At 41.7% G+C, this 19128-nt stretch overlaps 1 protein-coding gene across 1 annotated transcript in view; it reads right to left on the bottom strand.

The window, feature by feature from the left end:
* Window positions 1-1549: 1549 nt before the first annotated feature.
* The window catches only part of LOC108413207 (von Willebrand factor A domain-containing protein 7-like), a 29744-nt gene continuing 12165 nt past the window's right edge, over window positions 1550-19128 (bottom strand). Inside the window, exons 6-14 of the mRNA XM_037536898.1 lie at window positions 18728-18900; window positions 18416-18531; window positions 16165-16281; window positions 11457-11630; window positions 7799-7931; window positions 5954-6106; window positions 5278-5370; window positions 4553-4824; window positions 1550-1924 (exon numbers count right to left, since the gene is read on the bottom strand). Coding sequence (XP_037392795.1) covers window positions 1550-1924; window positions 4553-4824; window positions 5278-5370; window positions 5954-6106; window positions 7799-7931; window positions 11457-11630; window positions 16165-16281; window positions 18416-18531; window positions 18728-18900 — 1606 coding nt within the window. The remainder of the gene's footprint in view (window positions 1925-4552; window positions 4825-5277; window positions 5371-5953; window positions 6107-7798; window positions 7932-11456; window positions 11631-16164; window positions 16282-18415; window positions 18532-18727; window positions 18901-19128) is intronic.

Here is a 19128-nt window from a genome sequence, read left to right as displayed (position 1 = left end):
TCCTGGACCCAATCCTTAAACTGATTTTATATCCAAACCTACACCTACTCCTGGACCCAATCCTGAACCTGATTTTATATTGAAACCTACACCTACTCCTGGGCCCAATCCTGAACCTGACTTTATAACTAAACCTACATCTACTCCTGGACCCAATCATGAATCAGACTTTATAACTAAACCTACCTACTCCTGGACCCGATACTGAACCTGACTTTATAACTAAACCTACACCTACTCCTAGACTCAATCCTGAAGCTAACTTTATAACTAAACCTACAGCTACTCCTGGACCCAACCATGAACCTGATTTTATATCTAAACCTACACGTACTCCTGGGCCCAATCCTGAACCTGGCTTTATAACTAAATCTACACCTACTCCTGGACCCAATACTGAACCTGACTTTATATCTAAACCTACACCTCCTCCTGGACCCAATCCTGAACCTGACTTTATATCTTAACCTACACCTACTCCTGGACCCAATCCTTAAACTGACTTTATATCTAAACCTACACCTACTGCTGGAGCCAATCCTAAATCTGACTTTATAACTAAACCTACACCTACTCCTGGACCCAATCCTTAAACTGACTTTATATCTAAACCTACACCTCCTCCTGTACCCAATCCTGAACCAGACTTTATAACTCAACCTACACCTACTCCTGGACCCAATACTGAACCTGACTTTATATCTAAACCTACACCTCCTCCTGGACCCAATCCTGAACCTGACTTTATATCTTAACCTACACCTACTCCTGGACCCAATCCTTAAACTGACTTTATATCTAAACCTACACCTACTGCTGGAGCCAATCCTAAATCTGACTTTATAACTAAACCTACACCTACTCCTGGACCCAATCCTGAACCTGACTTTATAACTAAACCTACACCTACTCCTGGACCCAATCCTGAACCTGACTTTATAACAACCTACACCCACTCCTGGACCCAGTCCTGAAACTGACTTTATATCCAAACCTACACTTACTCCTGGACCCAATCCTGAACCTGATTTTGTAACTAAACCTACACCTACTCCTAAATGTAACCTTTACCATAATGTTTTTGATTATCAAATATCACCAGAAAGATTGTTTTTTATCTAAAATACTTTAGTTATCTGCAGATCATCTATAGGGAGCCATCAATACAAACCAGAGAGATCAAAATACAACTGAACTACAGAACCCAAGACTTTTTTTTCCCCAAGAGTCCGTTTTGGGAAAACATTCGTCTTTTTCTGAACATTGATAATTTGAATAATCACCACTTTGTCAGATATAACTAAATATTCCAACAAATCTGCACATCATGTTGTACAACCTGTACTGTGAATCACTTCCATTGTCAATCTATGATTTGAAAGCCAACAGCAGGGGGCGCGCTGACCTCTTTCTTTCTCTGAATGACATGATTTTTATAAACATACAAAATCACTGACCGCTCACCAGATACCACCACCCAGAGGGAGATTAGAAACTGTCCTCCTTCACTTCCACCTGCAAACCCACCTTCACAGGTCATGTTTTGTTTCTACTTATTGATTACGAGACCGATGAGGAGAGTTCCTGCACTAAGCCACAGACTGAGAGCCAGGCCAGCAGGGGGCGCCACTGCCCTGGACACGGCGAGCCTCAGGAAAGCGTAGTTGGTGTCGTTTGTCTCCGGCTTTGTCACCTCGATGGTGAGGATGACCTCAGTGCCGGCTGTAGCGTTACCTGGGGTGCTGAGCTCCACCACGCCGTTAGCCCTACCATCACTACCTGTTGTCAGAGAGCTGGGGAACGTCATGTTGTACTGACCACTGTTCCGGGCAGTGACGGTGTAGTTACTGTAGCTGTTGCTTGTTGCCACGGTGAAAGGGATGCTGAACAGCTGCCCTGGAAACCATGTTCCATTTCTCTCAGCCTGAGGAGGATGGAAAACAGCTCTTTGTAGTGCATAGTCAAGGAACAACAGCTGATCGGAATGAAAACGTGTATTTGAATTAAAATGATAATCTAAATAAAAATATTTCAATATTGATCCTGCATGTTTTAGTATTTTTGAGAAAATGACCATGCCTGTTCCTCAAACCAGTATTGGTAGCAGATATTGCACTTCAGAACACTAGATGGTGCTGTGTTACTCTCTAGTTGAGAAGAGAGAAGAAGTCTAGATGTTCACTTGCAACAGCTCAAACCAGCAGCACAATTAACAGAGTTATCTAGGGTTAAACACTGCTGTATATATAGTTATCTAAGCATAAACACCGCAGTTATTTACTGTTTCTGCCTAGAAATTGCGTGCTTTCTGCAAATGGCACATGTATTATGTAAAAATGTAACGCAAACAAAAACTGTCCTCGGCCTTTTGATGTATTTCACGTGTGGTTCCAAACAACTCATTCAGATTACTCCATTAGTTTGACAAATTAGCAGCTCATACTTTTGATACACTATATTGTCGCTATAAATCACAGGTGACGTAATTTACACATGTTGCAATGTTTTTCTCATCTTTTAATATCTTTTTTATTATCTTTTTTATTATCTATAAATGTAAAATGTTATATAAATCTATAGTTCTTTAATGTATATATATATATATATATAATACACACACACACTATATTTCCAAAAGTATTCGGTCGTCTGGCTTCACACGCATATGAACTTGAGTGACATCCCATTCTTAATCCATAGGGTTTAATATGATGTCGGCTCACCCTTTGCAGCTATAACAGCTTCAATTCGGGAAGGCTTTCCACAAGGGTTAGGAGTGTTTATGGGAATTTTTGACCGTTCTTCCAGAAGCTCATTTGTGAGGTCAGACGCTGATGTTGGACGAGAAGGCCTGGCTCACAGTCTCCGCTCTAATTCATCCCAAAGGTGTTCTATGGGGTTGAGGTCAGGACTCTGTGCAGGCCAGTCAAGTTCTTCCACACCAAACTGGCTCATCCACGTCTTTATGGACCTGCTTTGTGCACTGGTGCACAGTCATGTTGGAACAGGAAGGGGCCGTCCCCAAACTGTTCCCACAAAGTTGGGAGCAGGAAATTGTGCAAAATCTCTTGGTGCTGAAGCTTTAAGAGTTCCTTTCACTGGAACTAAGGGGCCGAGCCCAACTCCTGAAAAACACCCCCACACCATGATCCCCCCTCCACCAAACTTTACACTTGGCACAATGCAATCAGACAAGGACCTATCACGGTACCATGCTGGAGCTCCTGAGAGCGACCCATTCTTTCACTAATGTCTGTAGAAGCAGTCTGCAGGCCTAGGGGCTCGGCTTTATACACCTGTGGCCATGGAAGTGATTGGAAAACCTGAATTCAATTATATGGATGGGTGTCTGAATACTTTTGGAAATACATATATACATATAAGCCTTTGAAAATCAAGGTTATTACAGTTATTACAGTTAATGCCTACATGATGTCTTGCTTATTCTGTTCAGTCATAATATTGTGCAATATTGAGAATTAGGGAAATATATCATACACTATGCTATATGGCCAAAAGTATGGACACCTGACCGTCACACCTTTATGTTTAGTTTGTTGGATGTCCTGTTCCAGATCCATTGGTGTTAATATGGAGTTACCCTGCTTTACAGCTACAACAGCCTCCACTCTTCTGGGAGGCTTTCTACATGTGTGTCTGTGGGAATTTGTGTCCGTTTGGCCAAAAGACCAAGTGTGAGGTCAAACACTGATGTTGGATGAGAGGGCCTGGCTCACAATCTCCTCTCTAGTTTCTCCCAAAGGTGTTTAGTGGGGTTGAGGTCAGGGCTCTGTGCAGGAACACTGTGTAGAGTTCCTCTACATCAAACTGGTCACTCCATGTCTTTATGGATCACAAAGCTGGAAACATATAATTGTTTAAAATGTCTTTGTGTTGTAGCTTTAACATCACCCTTCACTGGACCTAAGAGACCCAAACCCTGAAAAAATAGCCCAGACTGCCAGATAGTGAAGCCGATTCATCACTCCAGAGAACACATTTCCACTGCTCAAGAGTCCAGTGGCAGTGCTTTACACCCCTCCAGCCGACACTTGGCATTGTACATAGTGATCGTAGGCTTGTGTGCAGCTGCTCAGCCAGGAAGACCCATTTCGTGAAGGTCCTGATGAACAGTTGTTGTGCTGATGTTGCTTCCAGAGGCAGTTTGAAGCTCTGTAGTTGCTGTGATAGAGGATAGGGCATTTTACATGCTGCATGGTTCAGCACTTGGTGGCACTGCTCAGTGAGTTCTTGTGGTCTAACGCTTTGTGGTTGAGCTGTTGTTGCTACTAAACACTTATTTCACAATAACGGCACTTACTGTTGACTGAGGGCAGATCTAGCAGGGCAGGAATGTGCTTAATTTCTGCCACAAGCCACAAGATTAATTATTGCACACTAGTGATGATGAACAAAACGGAAAATTATATTGTAATAAGATTTGTGGCTTTATCAGCCAGCTCTAATTTGACTTGTGGTGTTAGTTATTCTGAACATTCACAAAAATTACCATAAAAACGTATGTGGAGTGTTCGTGATGTGATGGACTCACAGTGACACTGAAACTGGAAGCTCTGTGCTGGGTGGACGACTGTCTCTGGAAAAAATTATAGTCTGAGGTGGAGGAAGAGTTGGTCTGACCAATGACGAAGACAAAAAACTCCCCCTTCGGCACTGTGGTCACCGTCACCAGGTAGTCTCCATTCCCCACGTCCTCCAGAAGGCCTCTGTGGAACCCGGAGCCTGAGGCTTCAACCAGGAGCACTACTGTAGGCACCTCTGACCCCGAGCCAAGCATAGACAGCAGTAGAGTCACGTTTCCATCTAACCTCAGGGAGAAAAACAGAAGGAAAGCTGCAGATAGTTCTCAGCAACAATGGGCTGCTTGTCTTCTATGTCCTGTTTTAAAGTGATAATTCAGAGAAAAATCTCCAAATCCAAAGATGTGTTCACATCTCAATCAAGGCTGATACATTTTATTACAGAGCAGTGCTTTTCAGCTATTAATGGAAAAAAGGTCTTAGGGTGGAGTTACTCTTTAACTGTAGAGCATCTGCTAAATGCTGTAAATGTAAAATCAATAGAACATACTTCTCCACATTTTAATGCACATTTACTGTTTATTGGCTGAATTAAACATTATTATATATTATAATAATATAATTTCCAAACATTAGTAGTGCACATATACAGAAATGGACTAAAGTATGTTTGCATAGCTAAAACAGCAAGAGACTGTCAGTAAAACCGTCTTGTGGGTTGCGAGTGTTGACTTACTTGATCGAGGCCTGCTTTTAAACACAGTGTAGCCGGGGTGAGGCACCTGGTAAACCTCCACAAAGTCAAACTGGAAGTTTATTGAACTTTTACCTGAAAACAAAGCAAATTTTGCAGTATTGATTATGTAGTTTGCAAGCTGGGTGAATTAAGTGATTTACAAAACACTTATGCTTAAAATTTACTAAAGGCCACAAGTAAGGACACAAACCTTTTTAGATGAGAAGCACCTCATACACCTGGCTTATGACTCACTCAGTGCGTTCTCTAGAAGCGTATTACTCAAGAAACTTTTGTTGCTTCGCATTGATGACACTGTGTGTCCATTTCTACTTGCTATAAGTAATTATTTCTAGCAAAATGACAGATTTGCTTGTTTTAAGACATAAATGTAATGAAGATATTTTAGTTACAAAGTAATGCATGAAACAAGTCAAGATGTCCTGAAATAGGTTGAAATATCTTAAACTATTCCAATAATGAGCAACATTAGATTTATTAATATCACTTCACTTGCTAAGATATCATTTTGCTTTCAAATTTGCAGATTGACTGTGTATCTACGAATGTTCCTGTGAGTGGAAACTGAAGCTTATTGGCTTATGAGCTAAAATGAAACTCGTCCCAATTCTGGGACTTTTCACAAAACCCCTCAGTGATCTTGAGAGAGTTTTACCCATGACTTTGAGTGTGTACGGTTGAGTTGTGTTCATGTAGATGGACCACCATCCTGGTTGGCTGGAGTTTTTGACTTGCACCATGTGGAAGTTCACCACACTCTGGATCACAGCCAGAGAACCGTCTGACTGACCACTCGACTGAGACTGACCTGTGAGGAGAGAAGAAAGTACACTCGTTAGTTTGCCTGTCATGCGGAAGACCGGGGTTCGATTCCCCGACAGAGACAGCAGTAGCTTTTCTATCTTGGGGAAGTTGTGGGCTGGACGTATGGGATCCAGATGCATAGTTTACTCAAACTATTTAAACTTAAAAAACAAAAACAACAAAACAAGTAATTTGACCAGCAGTGACCCGATCTTTTGCATAACACTGTAGGTCATATAAATGTATTTTTAGAGGTTTTCTGTGAAGGGGTGAATAAATTAATAATACCATTTATTTAAATTAATCTATTTGTCAAGGTTTCTGCTTTGAGAATTGAGCTCCAGTTTGATATATAATGAATTCTTGATCATTTTATTATGGCTTAATTCTCAATGCTCTACAGTTTCCTCAATCAGTTTCCAATCTGCTGCAGTTCTGTTCATCATTCTACATTTCCTTATTTTTATATTGTCTTAATGATTATCTGAAACCTGTGAAGCTGTTCAGGACCAACACATTAGAGTCATTTCGTACTTTTATCCGCAATCAGATTTGTTTTATATTATTAAAGAATAACTACACCACTCCAACTTTAAAAATGTTCAAAAATGGGAGGGGCATGTTGGTAGGGGCACTTCAGTGATGTTAGGTTTGGAGGTGGGGCTGGGAGGGAAACCGGGTGGGCTGGGCGTCTGTTTTTATAACTAATGTTAGCTAGCAGAACATACGAGACAACTGAGAGTCTTACAAGATTCACAAAGATCTCCATCTTCGACGAGGGAAGGAGTTTCTGATCAGACAGGGCATCTCAAGCCTTAACAATATGAGCCACTGATTCAAGCCCCTGAAGAGTTCCCCCTCAAATTCACATTCCCCTTCATAAATCGTACCCTCGGGCGTGAAAAAGGTTGACACAGTCAGTAACCATGGCAATTTAACGTTAACCTTTCCTGAACCATTTGGCTTTCCGTAGTTACAGTGTTGCTTGCCATTGATTTCTGTTCAGTGAGTCCAGAGGCTTTTAATTTGTGAAGGGAAACATGAATCAGATGCAATACTGGACTCCGTTAGGTTACCCAATCATGCATTGAATGTTATCAATAAATCTACTAATCTTAATGTCTTTATTCCAAACTAAGCGTAGATTAACTGGGTCATTTACGGTTGTTACAGACTGCTGGCATATCGCTGCCTTGTGAGGTGGTTCTGGGGGTGTTTAACTCAGCATGTGAGTGTGGTTCCCTCCTCACTCTCTGCTCTTGTGCTTTCATATTTCTGAGGGTGTCACGAGTAGGGCGTCATCAGGGGGCAGCAACATCGGGTGACTGATTCGCATACTGCGATGTGTCATGGTACTTCGGTATGAAAACACGTCATCAGCACCTTTAGCAGAGCTGAACGAGAGGGGGCACTGCCGAGGCGGAACTGACCACGATATGAATGATATTTTTACAGTTTGGAAAGATGTGTTCACATTTTAAGCAAGGCTGGTATATTTTATTGCAGAGCAGTGCTTTTCAGCTATAAATGAACAAAGAAGGTCTTAGAGTGGAGTTCCTCTTTAAAAACACTGATAACAAACTTATGAACAGGGTGTAAAGCATCACAGCTGGAACATTTAGTATAATCTGATCAGGAAGGTCGGCTTTGGCAAAGGTTTTATGTTCATAGCAGTAGAGTACAGTGTGGTATTCACCAGAGGGAGCAGTGATGGTGAACTGTGTTGAATTTCCAGTTATGTAGACCATCAGGTTTCTCACAGAGGAGTCCACCAGAAAGTAGAAAGGTTCGGCTGTCCCCGGGTTCCTCACTGCCTGAAGTATAGTCACCTGAAGAGACACAGGAGACATCAGATGAACTAGGACTCTGTTGTGTCTCTGAGTGTGAAATGTTGTGACTTTGTGTTGAGCTGCTAGTGGGGGTGAAAAGAAGAGGGGTGAGAAACCCCTGCTGTGAAAAACTATTCACACATCTCCACAAAGATGGCCATGCTGAGATAAAATGGACAAGTGCAGCACTGCCCTCTAAACATGTTAGAGCATCACGTTAGAAGGTTTTTGTGTCCATATTGTCGATGAACATTATGAGAATTAAGATTAAGAGACCTCTCCATGGATCATCACCTTGTGCTTGAATGATCCTAGGAGCTATGTTGTCTGGAGCAAAAGCTCCTGGTAGGGTCTCCCATGGCAAACTGGTCCTGGGTGACAGGCCAGACAGAGTGTGATCCATAATCACCCCTATGAAAACAAGAAAGCAGGACTTGTGTACCCTGCCTGGATCAGGGTTACCGGGGCCCCACCCTGACGAGTCCAAAACGAGAGGACGAGAGGATAGCTTCCCTACGCCTTCGGGTTGGGGAACGGGTCCTGACTGTTGTCTGTGCTTATGCACCGAACAGCAGTTCAGAATACCCAGCCTTCATAGAGTCCTTGGGAGGGGTGCTTGAAAGTGCTCCTCCTGGAGACTCGATTGTCCTACTGGGGGACTTCAACGCTCACGTGGGCAATGACAGTAAGACCTGGAGGGGTGTGATTGGGAGGAATGGCCTCTCTGATCTGAACCTGAGTGGTGTTCAGTTTTTGGACTTCTGTGGAAACCACTGTTTGTCCATAACGAACACCATGTTTGAACACAAGGATGTCCATAAGTGCACATGGCACCAGGACACCCTAGGCCGCAGTTCAATGATTGACTTTGTAGTCGTGTCAGCGAACTTGCGGCCATGTGTATTGGACACTCGGGTAAAGAGAGGAGCTGAGCTGTCAAATGATCACCACCTGGTGGTGAGTTGGATCAGGTGGTGGGGGAAGATGCCGGTCAGACCAGGCAAGCCCAAACGTATAGTGAGGGTTTGCTGGGAACGTCTAGCAGAAGAACCTGTCAGATTGATCTTCAACTCACACCTCCGTCAGAACTTTGACCAGATATCGGGGGAGGTGGGGGACATTGACTCAGAATGGGCCATGTTCCGCTCCTCCATTGTTGAAGCGGCTAACTGTAGCTGTGGTCGCAAGGTAGTTGGTGCCTGTCGGGGCGGTAATCCTCAAACCCGGTGGTGGACACCCTAGGTGAGAGATACCGTCAAGCTGAAGAAGGAGTCCTACCGGACATGGTTGGCCTGTAGGACACCAGAGGCAGCTGGCAGGTATCGACAGGCCAAGCAATCTGCAGCTTCAGTGTTGCCAAGGCAAAAACCCGGGTGTGGGAAGAGTTCGGTGAGGCCTTGGAAAGTGACTTTAAGTCGGCTCCGAAAAGATTCTGGCAAACCGTCAGGCGACTCAGAAGGGGAAAGCAGTGTGCCACTAGCACTGTATATAGTGGAGATGGTGTGCTGCTGACTTCGACCGAAGACGTCATTGGGCGGTGGAAGGAATACTTTGAGGACCTTCTCAATCCCACCAACACGTTCTCCAGTGAGGAGGCAGAGTCTGGGGACACGGGAATAGGCTTGTCCATTACTGAGGCCGAAGTCGCTTAGGTAGTTAAAAAGCTCCTTGGCGGCAGGGCTCCAGGGGTGGATGAGAGCCGTCCCGAGTTCCTCAAGGCTCTGGATGTTGTGGGGCTGTCTTGGCTGACACGCCTTTTCAACATTGCGTGGACATCGGGGGTGGTGCCACTGGATTGGCAGACTGGGGTGGTGGTGCCTCTTTTTAAAAAGGGGGACCGGAGGGTGTGTTCTAACTACAGGGGAATCACACTCCTCAGCCTCCCTGGTAAGGTCTATGCAGGGGTACTGGAGAAGAGAGTCCGGCTTATAGTCGAACCTCGGATCCAGGAGGAGCAGTGCGGGTTCCGCCCTGGTCGTGGTAACACTGGACCAACTCTTTACCCTCTCCAGGATTCTGGAGGGTTCATGGGAGTTTGCCCAACCTGTCCACATGTGCTTTGTGGATTTGGAGAAGGCATTCGACTGTGTTCCCCGGGGTATTCTGTGAGAGGTGCTTCGGGAGTATGGGGTACATGGCTCTTTGCTACAAGCCATTCAGGCCCTGTACAAACAAAGCAGGAGTTTGGTTCGCATGGCCGGCAGTAAGTCAGATTTTTTCCCAGTGAGAGTTGGACTCCGTCAGGGCTGCCCTTTGTCACCGATTCTATTCATAATTTTTATGGATAGAATTTCTAGGCGCAGTCAGGGGATGGAGGGTGTCCGGTTTGGTGACCTCAGGGTCACATCGCTGCTGTTTGCAGATGATGTGGTCCTATTGGGGACATCAGGCCGTGAACTTCAGCTTTCACTGGATCGGTTTGCAGCCGAGTGTGAAGCGGCCGGGATGAGGATCAGTACCTCCAAATCCGAGGCCATGGTTCTCAGGCAGGGTGGAGAGCCCTCTCTGGGTCGGGGATGAGCTCGTCCCTCAAGTGGAGGAGTTCAAGTATCTCGGGGTCTTGTTCACGAGTGATGGTACAAGGGAGCAGGAGATTGACAGGCCGATTGGTGCTGGGTCAGCAGTGATGTGGGCTCTTTACCGGTCTGTTGTGGTAAAGAAAGAGCTGAGCCATAAGGCAAGGCTCTCGATTTACTGGTTGATCTACGTTCCCACCCTTCACCTATGGTCATGGGCTTTGGGTAATGACCGAAAGAACGAGAGAGGAGCCAGTTGAGGTGGTTTGGGCATCTTGTTAGGATGCCTCCTGGACGCCTCCCTTGGGAGGTGTCACAGGCAAGTCCACTGGGGAGGAGACCCCGGGGAAGACCCAGGACACGCTGGCGTGACTATATCGCCCAGCTGGCCTGGGAGCGCCTTGGAATCCCTCCCAGGGAGCTAGTGGAAGTGGGGGTCTGGGCCTCATTGCTCAGGATGCTGCCCCCGCGACCCGAACCCCGGAGAAGTGGAAGATGATGGATGGATGGAAGATTAAGAGACCCTTAATTGTCCCACAACGGGGAAATTTCACATCCGCATTTAACCCATCCGTGAAGTGAAACACCACATACACTAGTGAACACACACACTAGGGGGCAGTGAGCACACTTGCCCGGAGCGGTGAGCAGCCCTATCCGCAATTAGGTGTCTTGCTCAAGGACACCTCAGTCATGTGCTGTCGGCTCTGGGGATCGAACCGGCGACCTTCCGGTCATGAGGCTGGTTCCCTGACCTCCAGCCCACGACTGCCCCAATACACCTACAGTCAGAAGTAATAACTGAAATAACTGCAATTAAGTCATTGTGACCATGTACTAATTGTGATGAGTAGGCTATTATGTAATATTTGTGACAGGCCCAGTATCCACATTGATGAACAAAAACAAGGTCTGAGTGGCTAATGTGACTCTGATGGGCAAATCTGGTGGTTTGTCATATTTTATGACTGCAGAGATGTTAAGAAGTGTTTATCAGTGTTGCATTTACCAGAGAAGAGATGGAGGTGTCATTAATGGCGCTAGTAGCGTTAGCTAACAGTTGATTGGGGATCTCGATGGCCAGTCCACCTGAGGCCACCGCTAAATCCTCATACGCCCGGTTCACTGGGTTGGAGAGGCTGCGAGTCGTGTTGGTCAGAGGATTGGTCAGCACAAAATTCACCTGTTAACACAATAGAGATAAAAAAACGTAATTTGAATATGAATGTCATTAGTACCATAAATCTAATGGAATTATTGGCGTTCTTTTGCCATATTATTTAAATGTAAACATGTAGTTGCTGCAGCTACATTACTAATTATATAGTTAGTTACACAGTGATACATTTCCATTCTGTCTTTCTCAGCTTGTCATTGAAAAATGGCATTTTTAATCATTTTCAAATCATAGAAAAATCTCCTGTTGCACTTATAAACACATAAGTGCTACTGAATGGTGTGATACTGAATTTGCACTTTTAGCACAATTCCTCCACTTGTTTCAGTGAAGTTCAAAATAATTCATATAAAATTCCAGTGCATTTTTGTTAGTACCAGAGATATGTGCGACTTCTAAGGATTGGTCTTATATGGAATCTTAGATGTTGTGCTATAAAATGTTCTCCTGGTGTAGATCAGGTGATCAGTGTAGAAGAATGCTAATAGATTATTAGAAATGACTCTTTTGATGCAGTGAAGAGTCATTGGTCTCTTCTCCACTGCAGGGCTAAATGATTCTGAGCATGGAGCGTACCTTTCCAGGGGCTTTACCACACAGCCAAGGTTCAACAAAGATGACTTTAAACCATGTATGTATCCTGCCTTCTCATTTACTTGCTTCTAAATATTATTGAGGGATTATGTAGTTACTGTCTGTTAGATAATGTTGCTGTTCTTCATTTGGAGTTAATGATGATCAGGAACAATATAAAGGAAAACACATGGTAACTCATTATTAATGAACTAGGAGTTAATGATGATAAGTGATATTTTTTAATCCCACAAACGGGGAAATTCCACCTCCGCATTTAACCCATCCATGAAGTGAAACACCACATACACACTAGTGAATACACACACACTAGGGGGCAGTGAGCACACTTGCCCGGAGCGGTGGGCAGCCCTATCCACGGCACACGGGGAGCAATTGGGGGTTAGATGTCTTGCTCAAGGACACCTCAGTCATGGACTGTCAGCAATGGGGATCAAACCGGCGACCTTCCAGTCACAGGGCCAGATCCCTGACCTCCAGCCCATTGTACAGGGACAGTATCATAAAGTGAAACACATGGTAACTCATTACTAATGAACTAGGAGTTAATGATGATCTGGAACAGTATTATAAAGTGAAACACATGGTAACTCATTACTAATGAACTAGGAGTTAATGATAATCAGGAACAGTTTTATAAAGTTGAACACATGATAATTAATCATTAATGAACTAGAAGTCATTAACTCCTAGTTCATTAACAATGAGTTACCATGTGTTTCACTTTATAATACTGTTCCTGATCATCATTAACTCCTAGTTCATTAGTAATGAGTTACCATGTGTTTCACTTTATAATACTGTTCCTGATCATCATTAACTCCTAGTTCATTAGTAATGAGTTACCATGTGTTTCACTTTATAATACTGTTCCAGATCATCATTAACTCCTAGTTCATTAGTTATGAGTTACCATGTGTTTCACTTTATAATACTGTTCCTGATCATCATTAACTCCTAGTTCATTAGTAATGAGTTACCATGTGTTTCACTTTATAATACTGTTCCAGATCATCATTAACTCCTAGTTCATTAGTAATGAGTTACCATGTGTTTCACTTTATAATACTGTTCCTGATCATCATTAACTCCTAGTTCATTAGTAATGAGTTACCATGTGTTTTACTTTATAATACTGTTCCAGATCATCATTAACTCCTAGTTCATTAGTAATGAGTTACCATGTGTTTCACTTTATAATACTGTTCCTGATCATCATTAACTCCTAGTTCATTAGTTATGAGTTACCATGTGTTTCACTTTGTAATACTGTTCCAGATCATCATTAACTCCTAGTTCATTAGTAATGAGTTACCATGTGTTTTACTTTATAATACTGTTCCAGATCATCATTAACTCCTAGTTCATTAGTAATGAGTTACCATGTGTTTCACTTTATAATACTGTTCCTGATCATCATTAACTCCTAGTTCATTAGTTATGAGTTACCATGTGTTTCACTTTGTAATACTGTTCCAGATCATCATTAACTCCTAGTTCATTAGTAATGAGTTACCATGTGTTTCACTTTATAATACTGTTCCTGATCATCATTAACTCCTAGTTCATTAGTAATGAGTTACCATGTGTTTCACTTTATAATACTGTTCCAGATCATCATTAACTCCTAGTTTATTAGTAATGAGTTACCATGTGTTTCACTTTATAATACTGTTCCAGATCATCATTAACTCCTAGTTTATTAGTAATGAGTTACCATGTGTTTCACTTTATAATACTGTTCCAGATCATCATTAACTCCTAGTTCATTAACAATAAGTTACCATGTGTTTCACTTTATAATACTGTTCCAGATCATCATTAACTCCAAGTTCATTAACAATGAGTTACCATGTGTTTCACTTTATAATACTGTTCCAGATCATCATTAACTCCTAGTTCATTAATAATGAGTTACCATGTGTTTTACTTTATAATAGTGTTCCTGATCATCATTAACTCCTAGTTCATTAGTAATGAGTTACCATGTGTTTCACTTTATAATACTGTTCCAGATCATCATTAACTCCTAGTTCATTAGTTATGAGTTACCATGTGTTTCACTTTATAATACTGTTCCAGATCATCATTAACTCCTAGTTCATTAGTTATGAGTTACCATGTGTTTCACTTTATAATACTGTTCCTGATCATCATTAACTCCTAGTTCATTAGTAATGAGTTACCATGTGTTTCACTTTATAATACTGTTCCAGATCATCATTAACTCCTAGTTCATTAACAATGAGTTACCATGTGTTTCACTTTATAATACTGTTCCAGATCATCATTAACTCCTAGTTCATTAATAGTGAGTTACCATGTGTTTCACTTTATAATACTGTTCCTGATCATCATTAACTCCTAGTTCATTAGTAATGAGTTACCATGTGTTTCACTTTATAATACTGTTCCTGATCATCATTAACTCCTAGTTCATTAGTAATGAGTTACCATGTGTTTCACTTTATAATACTGTTCCAGATCATCATTAACTCCTAGTTCATTAGTAATGAGTTACCATGTGTTTCACTTTATAATACTGTTCCTGATCATCATTAACTCCTAGTTCATTAGTTATGAGTTACCATGTGTTTCACTTTATAATACTGTTCCAGATCATCATTAACTCCTAGTTCATTAACAATGAGTTACCATGTGTTTCACTTTATAATACTGTTCCAGATCATCATTAACTCCTAGTTCATTAATAGTGAGTTACCATGTGTTTCACTTTATAATACTGTTCCTGATCATCATTAACTCCTAGTTCATTAGTAATGAGTTACCATGTGTTTCACTTTATAATACTGTTCCAGATCATCATTAACTCCTAGTTCATTAGTAATGAGTTACCATGTGTTTCACTTTATAATACTGTTCCTGATCATCATTAAATCCTAGTGCATTAGTAATGAGTTACCATGTGTTTCATTTTACAATACGGTTTCTGATCATCATCGTTCATTAGGCAGTGGAGTGACAGAACGCCAAAATCCAACCTTTTCTGTAGTGCTTTAAGCTAACCTACCATTAGTTTACGTTGCCTCTTCCCTCAATATGGGCTTGCTTCTAGCAAACCGATGAATAAAAACAACCTTTTAGAGGATTACTTATGTCTGAGAGCACATTTGAATGTCTGGTGTTAAAGTGACAAAGATAAAAAAATAAAACTGTTCTCTGGTGCTTTGAGCTGCTGGGTGACACTAATCTCTCTAAAACCTCCACTGTTTTACCTGATTTCTTACCATTTTATGTTATTTTCATTATTTTATTGCCCGTTTGATATTTTATCCATTATTATTCATATTCTTATTTTAATTATTATTGTTTTTTAAAATACTTTTATTAGTATTTTTTTTATTCTTATCTTCCTTGTTTTATTTCAACTTGATTTTATTAACCTTTGCATCTTATGTATGTTAATTTCTGTTTTATTATTATTGTTTTTTTATTTTTATATTTTTATGTATTTTTTTAATTAATGTTTCACTTTTTATATTTACCTGATCTGAGACTTCATTTATTAAATTTACTTTTATCTGTTCTTACACATTATTAATCCACTTACTAACTCTGTACTAACTCGGCAACTTTGTAAATGAGGGGCACCCTCAATGTTCTCAATGATTGATAATGCTGGTGTAGTTATCTGACTACAGGTGAAATGCACCACAGTATAGTCTATCTCAGTGACTGATGATTAAATACCACCCATTTAGAGGATAAGGTGAGGATTCTGATGGATCAAATGTGTTTGTGGTGGGTGGTGTGTGCATAGCTATTAGCCTGTTAGCAGTTAGCCACTCATTTCTGTAGTTTTCTTGAGTATTTCCTGGTTCTGATTTAGCAGTACAGCAGGTGGAAAAAGAAACCGTAACCGGTCTTATGAGTCTGAATCGGCATGGGATGGCCCTGACAGTGGAAAGAGGCCATTAATACTTGCCGTGGACTTTGTGCTCTCGATCAGTGCCAGAACTGTAATTTTCATCTCAGTGTCTTTGGGTTCTGCATCGGTGAAAAGAAAGACCTCAGACGCCACAGGAGCAGCTGCCAGAGCGAGCTGTGGAGCAGACATACACGGATATTAGGAGAATGTATAAAATATGTGAAATATATTTTTCTAAAACTGCTGTCAGAAAACATCACTGTTTGCATAACAGCATATTTTGAATTCATCACCCGTCATCACTGTCAAATACAGTCACAAATGATAATAACCCAGCACTGAACTTGTTTAACCTGTTAACCTCCTTCTGCAGGCCCCCTGGTGGCCATTCCACCAGCAGAATGGACACAGACTCGGATATTTTTACTTAATATAAATGAAATAAATGAAATATTTGGTAGCTGTAAGTGTGTTATGAGATAAACTGTCTGTCTGTTTTGAGCCGCTATTGAGCAATATAGGGTGAAAGGGGAAGGGTGAGTAGGCCCCACTGTGAAAACTATTCACAACTCTCCACAAAGACGTCCGTGCTGATATAAAACAGACACAGCTGCAGGTTTTTTCATATCAAACACTTCAGCTCAGCTCGGAAGATGAAAATCCAGCTCATTTCTGGTTTTGTAAATCATTGAGATATATTTTATCAACGTTACTGAAGAAAAAAATGCATAGTGCAAAAACTGAGAGACCTCCAAAAAACACAAATGACACTTCATGGCTACTGTTCATGGAATTACATATGATCTAAATTAATTTCATTCTGAATGTTGCATTTTATTATATTGTGTTTAGGGATAATGCACATTATATTGTTTGGCAATGTTTTACAAAGGCAGCATGCCACGTGAGGCCATGCATTACAGTGATTTTACTAGTCCTTTTTTTTAGTCCTGCCCATGTGTTCATGTTTTGGTTTAGCCCCCTTGTTTCATAACTCCACCCCTGATTGTCTCCACCTGTTTTCCACCTGTCCCTCGTATTTAAGCCCTGTGTTTGCCCCTTCTGTTGGCTGCTCTTTGTTATATGCTGTTTTTGGTCTGGTTTATGTCATGTCTGTCATCTATCTGTGTTGGCTCTATGACCCTGGACTGTCTCGACCCTGATCTTGGATTTGCCCAATAAATCTCACTTATCTCATCATGTACGTCCGCCTCCTCGCTCCACGTTACACTAGTATTGGCGTCTGCTGGAAGATTGTGGCTGTGTATGTACAGTAAGCCTTGAATTTCTTTCACCATAAAGCTAAACGTGAAGCTAACTGAGGCTGTTTTGTTTCCACTATGTATTCATCGGACCATAAAACGAACCATACAGAGACCACTAGTGGCTTTTTGTGAGTTGCCTACAACAAAACGTCCATGCATCATAACTGTTACATGATGCAGTTCATCAACAGTCAAAGCTGTTTACAAAGCTATCGATCTGGCATACTTTACTATATATGAGATTTTTACCTGTTTTGTCCATGTTAAGCCTTTGAAAGTGTATGTTTTTAGGTTATTGCATGCTTGAAGTGTCGCTCATCCTGTCCTAGAAGATCACTGAGGAGCACGTCTCAATTCTCTTATCCATTGCCAAATACATTTGAGCTCTGTATAAGTTAATTGACATTGAAAGGTGAGTAATCCTAGTCTGGAAAGTAAAAAACCTTCGATCACTATGATTTTGTTTCAAATGCCTAAATGTTTTTAACACTGTGAACAGTTTAAACAGTGTAGCTGTAAGGAAGACTCTCCAGAATGAGTAGAACCCATGATCCCGTTTAATCCAAAACACAAAAAAACAGAATCGGAGTCAAAAAACAAAAGAAAAGTCCAAAATCAGCAGAAGCAGTCAAGGAGAACAGAAACAGGGTCAAAGCAACCCAAAAACATCCACAGTGAGGTAACGAGGCTTGGCATGCAGGAAAACTGGCAATACTCCACACTGAGTCAGTGCACTGAAGGTCCTTAAACAGTCAGGTGAAATGAGCAGCAGGTGAGGGGTGAGGGTGCAAAGAGGGAGAATGTCAGTATTCGGGTGAGGCTGACCTCTGGTGGCGAGGACGGGTGTTACACCTGACAGCAGCCCTGAGTCCCCAGATGCACATTAACAGTATAGTAGAATAATTACATTGTAGGAATCTATTAACTTTTGCTGTATTGATTTATACACAATAAATGCAAATTAATACAACAAATTTGTTGTGTTGACATTTCAAAATAACTCACTACAGTTTCATTATGACACATAACAAACTGTATCGTACCCAAAGTCCAGACAGACTCATTTCAGGATCATCTGCTCCTCCTCCGCCGGCAGAAAGAGCATTGACTTCAGTTTTAAACTCATCCGGGTCTGTTGTTTTATACACTGGCCCGAAACCTGTAGGTCATAATAAATTCAGATAATTTAGGAGAAAAAATTTATATTTTTTGTATTATTCAGATTTACGGTTCATAATAGTTTCATTCAAAACATCAGAATACAGAAAATATTAAAGCCATGTGATCAGTGCAGAAGTACAGAACTGTATTCCAGAAATGACAGAAGCACCACAGCACAGGCCACCCCAGCCCACCTGGGTCATTGAATGGGACCAGGACGTAGGCGGAAGGTTCATCCACGGTGCCTTGCCTACTGTCTATGATGTAGGAAGTGATACGCTTGACTTCAGCGATTTCCTCTGTCATACTGGCTGAGGTGTCCACCACGAAACAGAGGACGGAGGACGACTGGAAGATTCCCATCAGTCTGGCAGATAAAGAAGAGGAACCGAGAGAAGATCAACATCAGTTCTTCATCAGGATGTCTCTGCTTTATCTCCATCAGGACATCATAGTTGCACTTAACAGACTCTCACCATGAATCTTACTCACATTTCACTGACTCTCACCTTGACTTGTTCTTGCACTTAACTGACTCTCACCTTGAATCTCACTCACACTTAACTGACTCTCACCTTGAATCTCGCTCACACTT

Source organism: Pygocentrus nattereri, chromosome 3 (assembly GCF_015220715.1).
Source record: "Pygocentrus nattereri isolate fPygNat1 chromosome 3, fPygNat1.pri, whole genome shotgun sequence".
Taxonomy (NCBI): domain Eukaryota; kingdom Metazoa; phylum Chordata; class Actinopteri; order Characiformes; family Serrasalmidae; genus Pygocentrus; species Pygocentrus nattereri.
The sequence above is the reverse complement of the archived record's forward strand: the minus strand, read 5'-3'. Positions and strand labels throughout refer to the sequence as shown.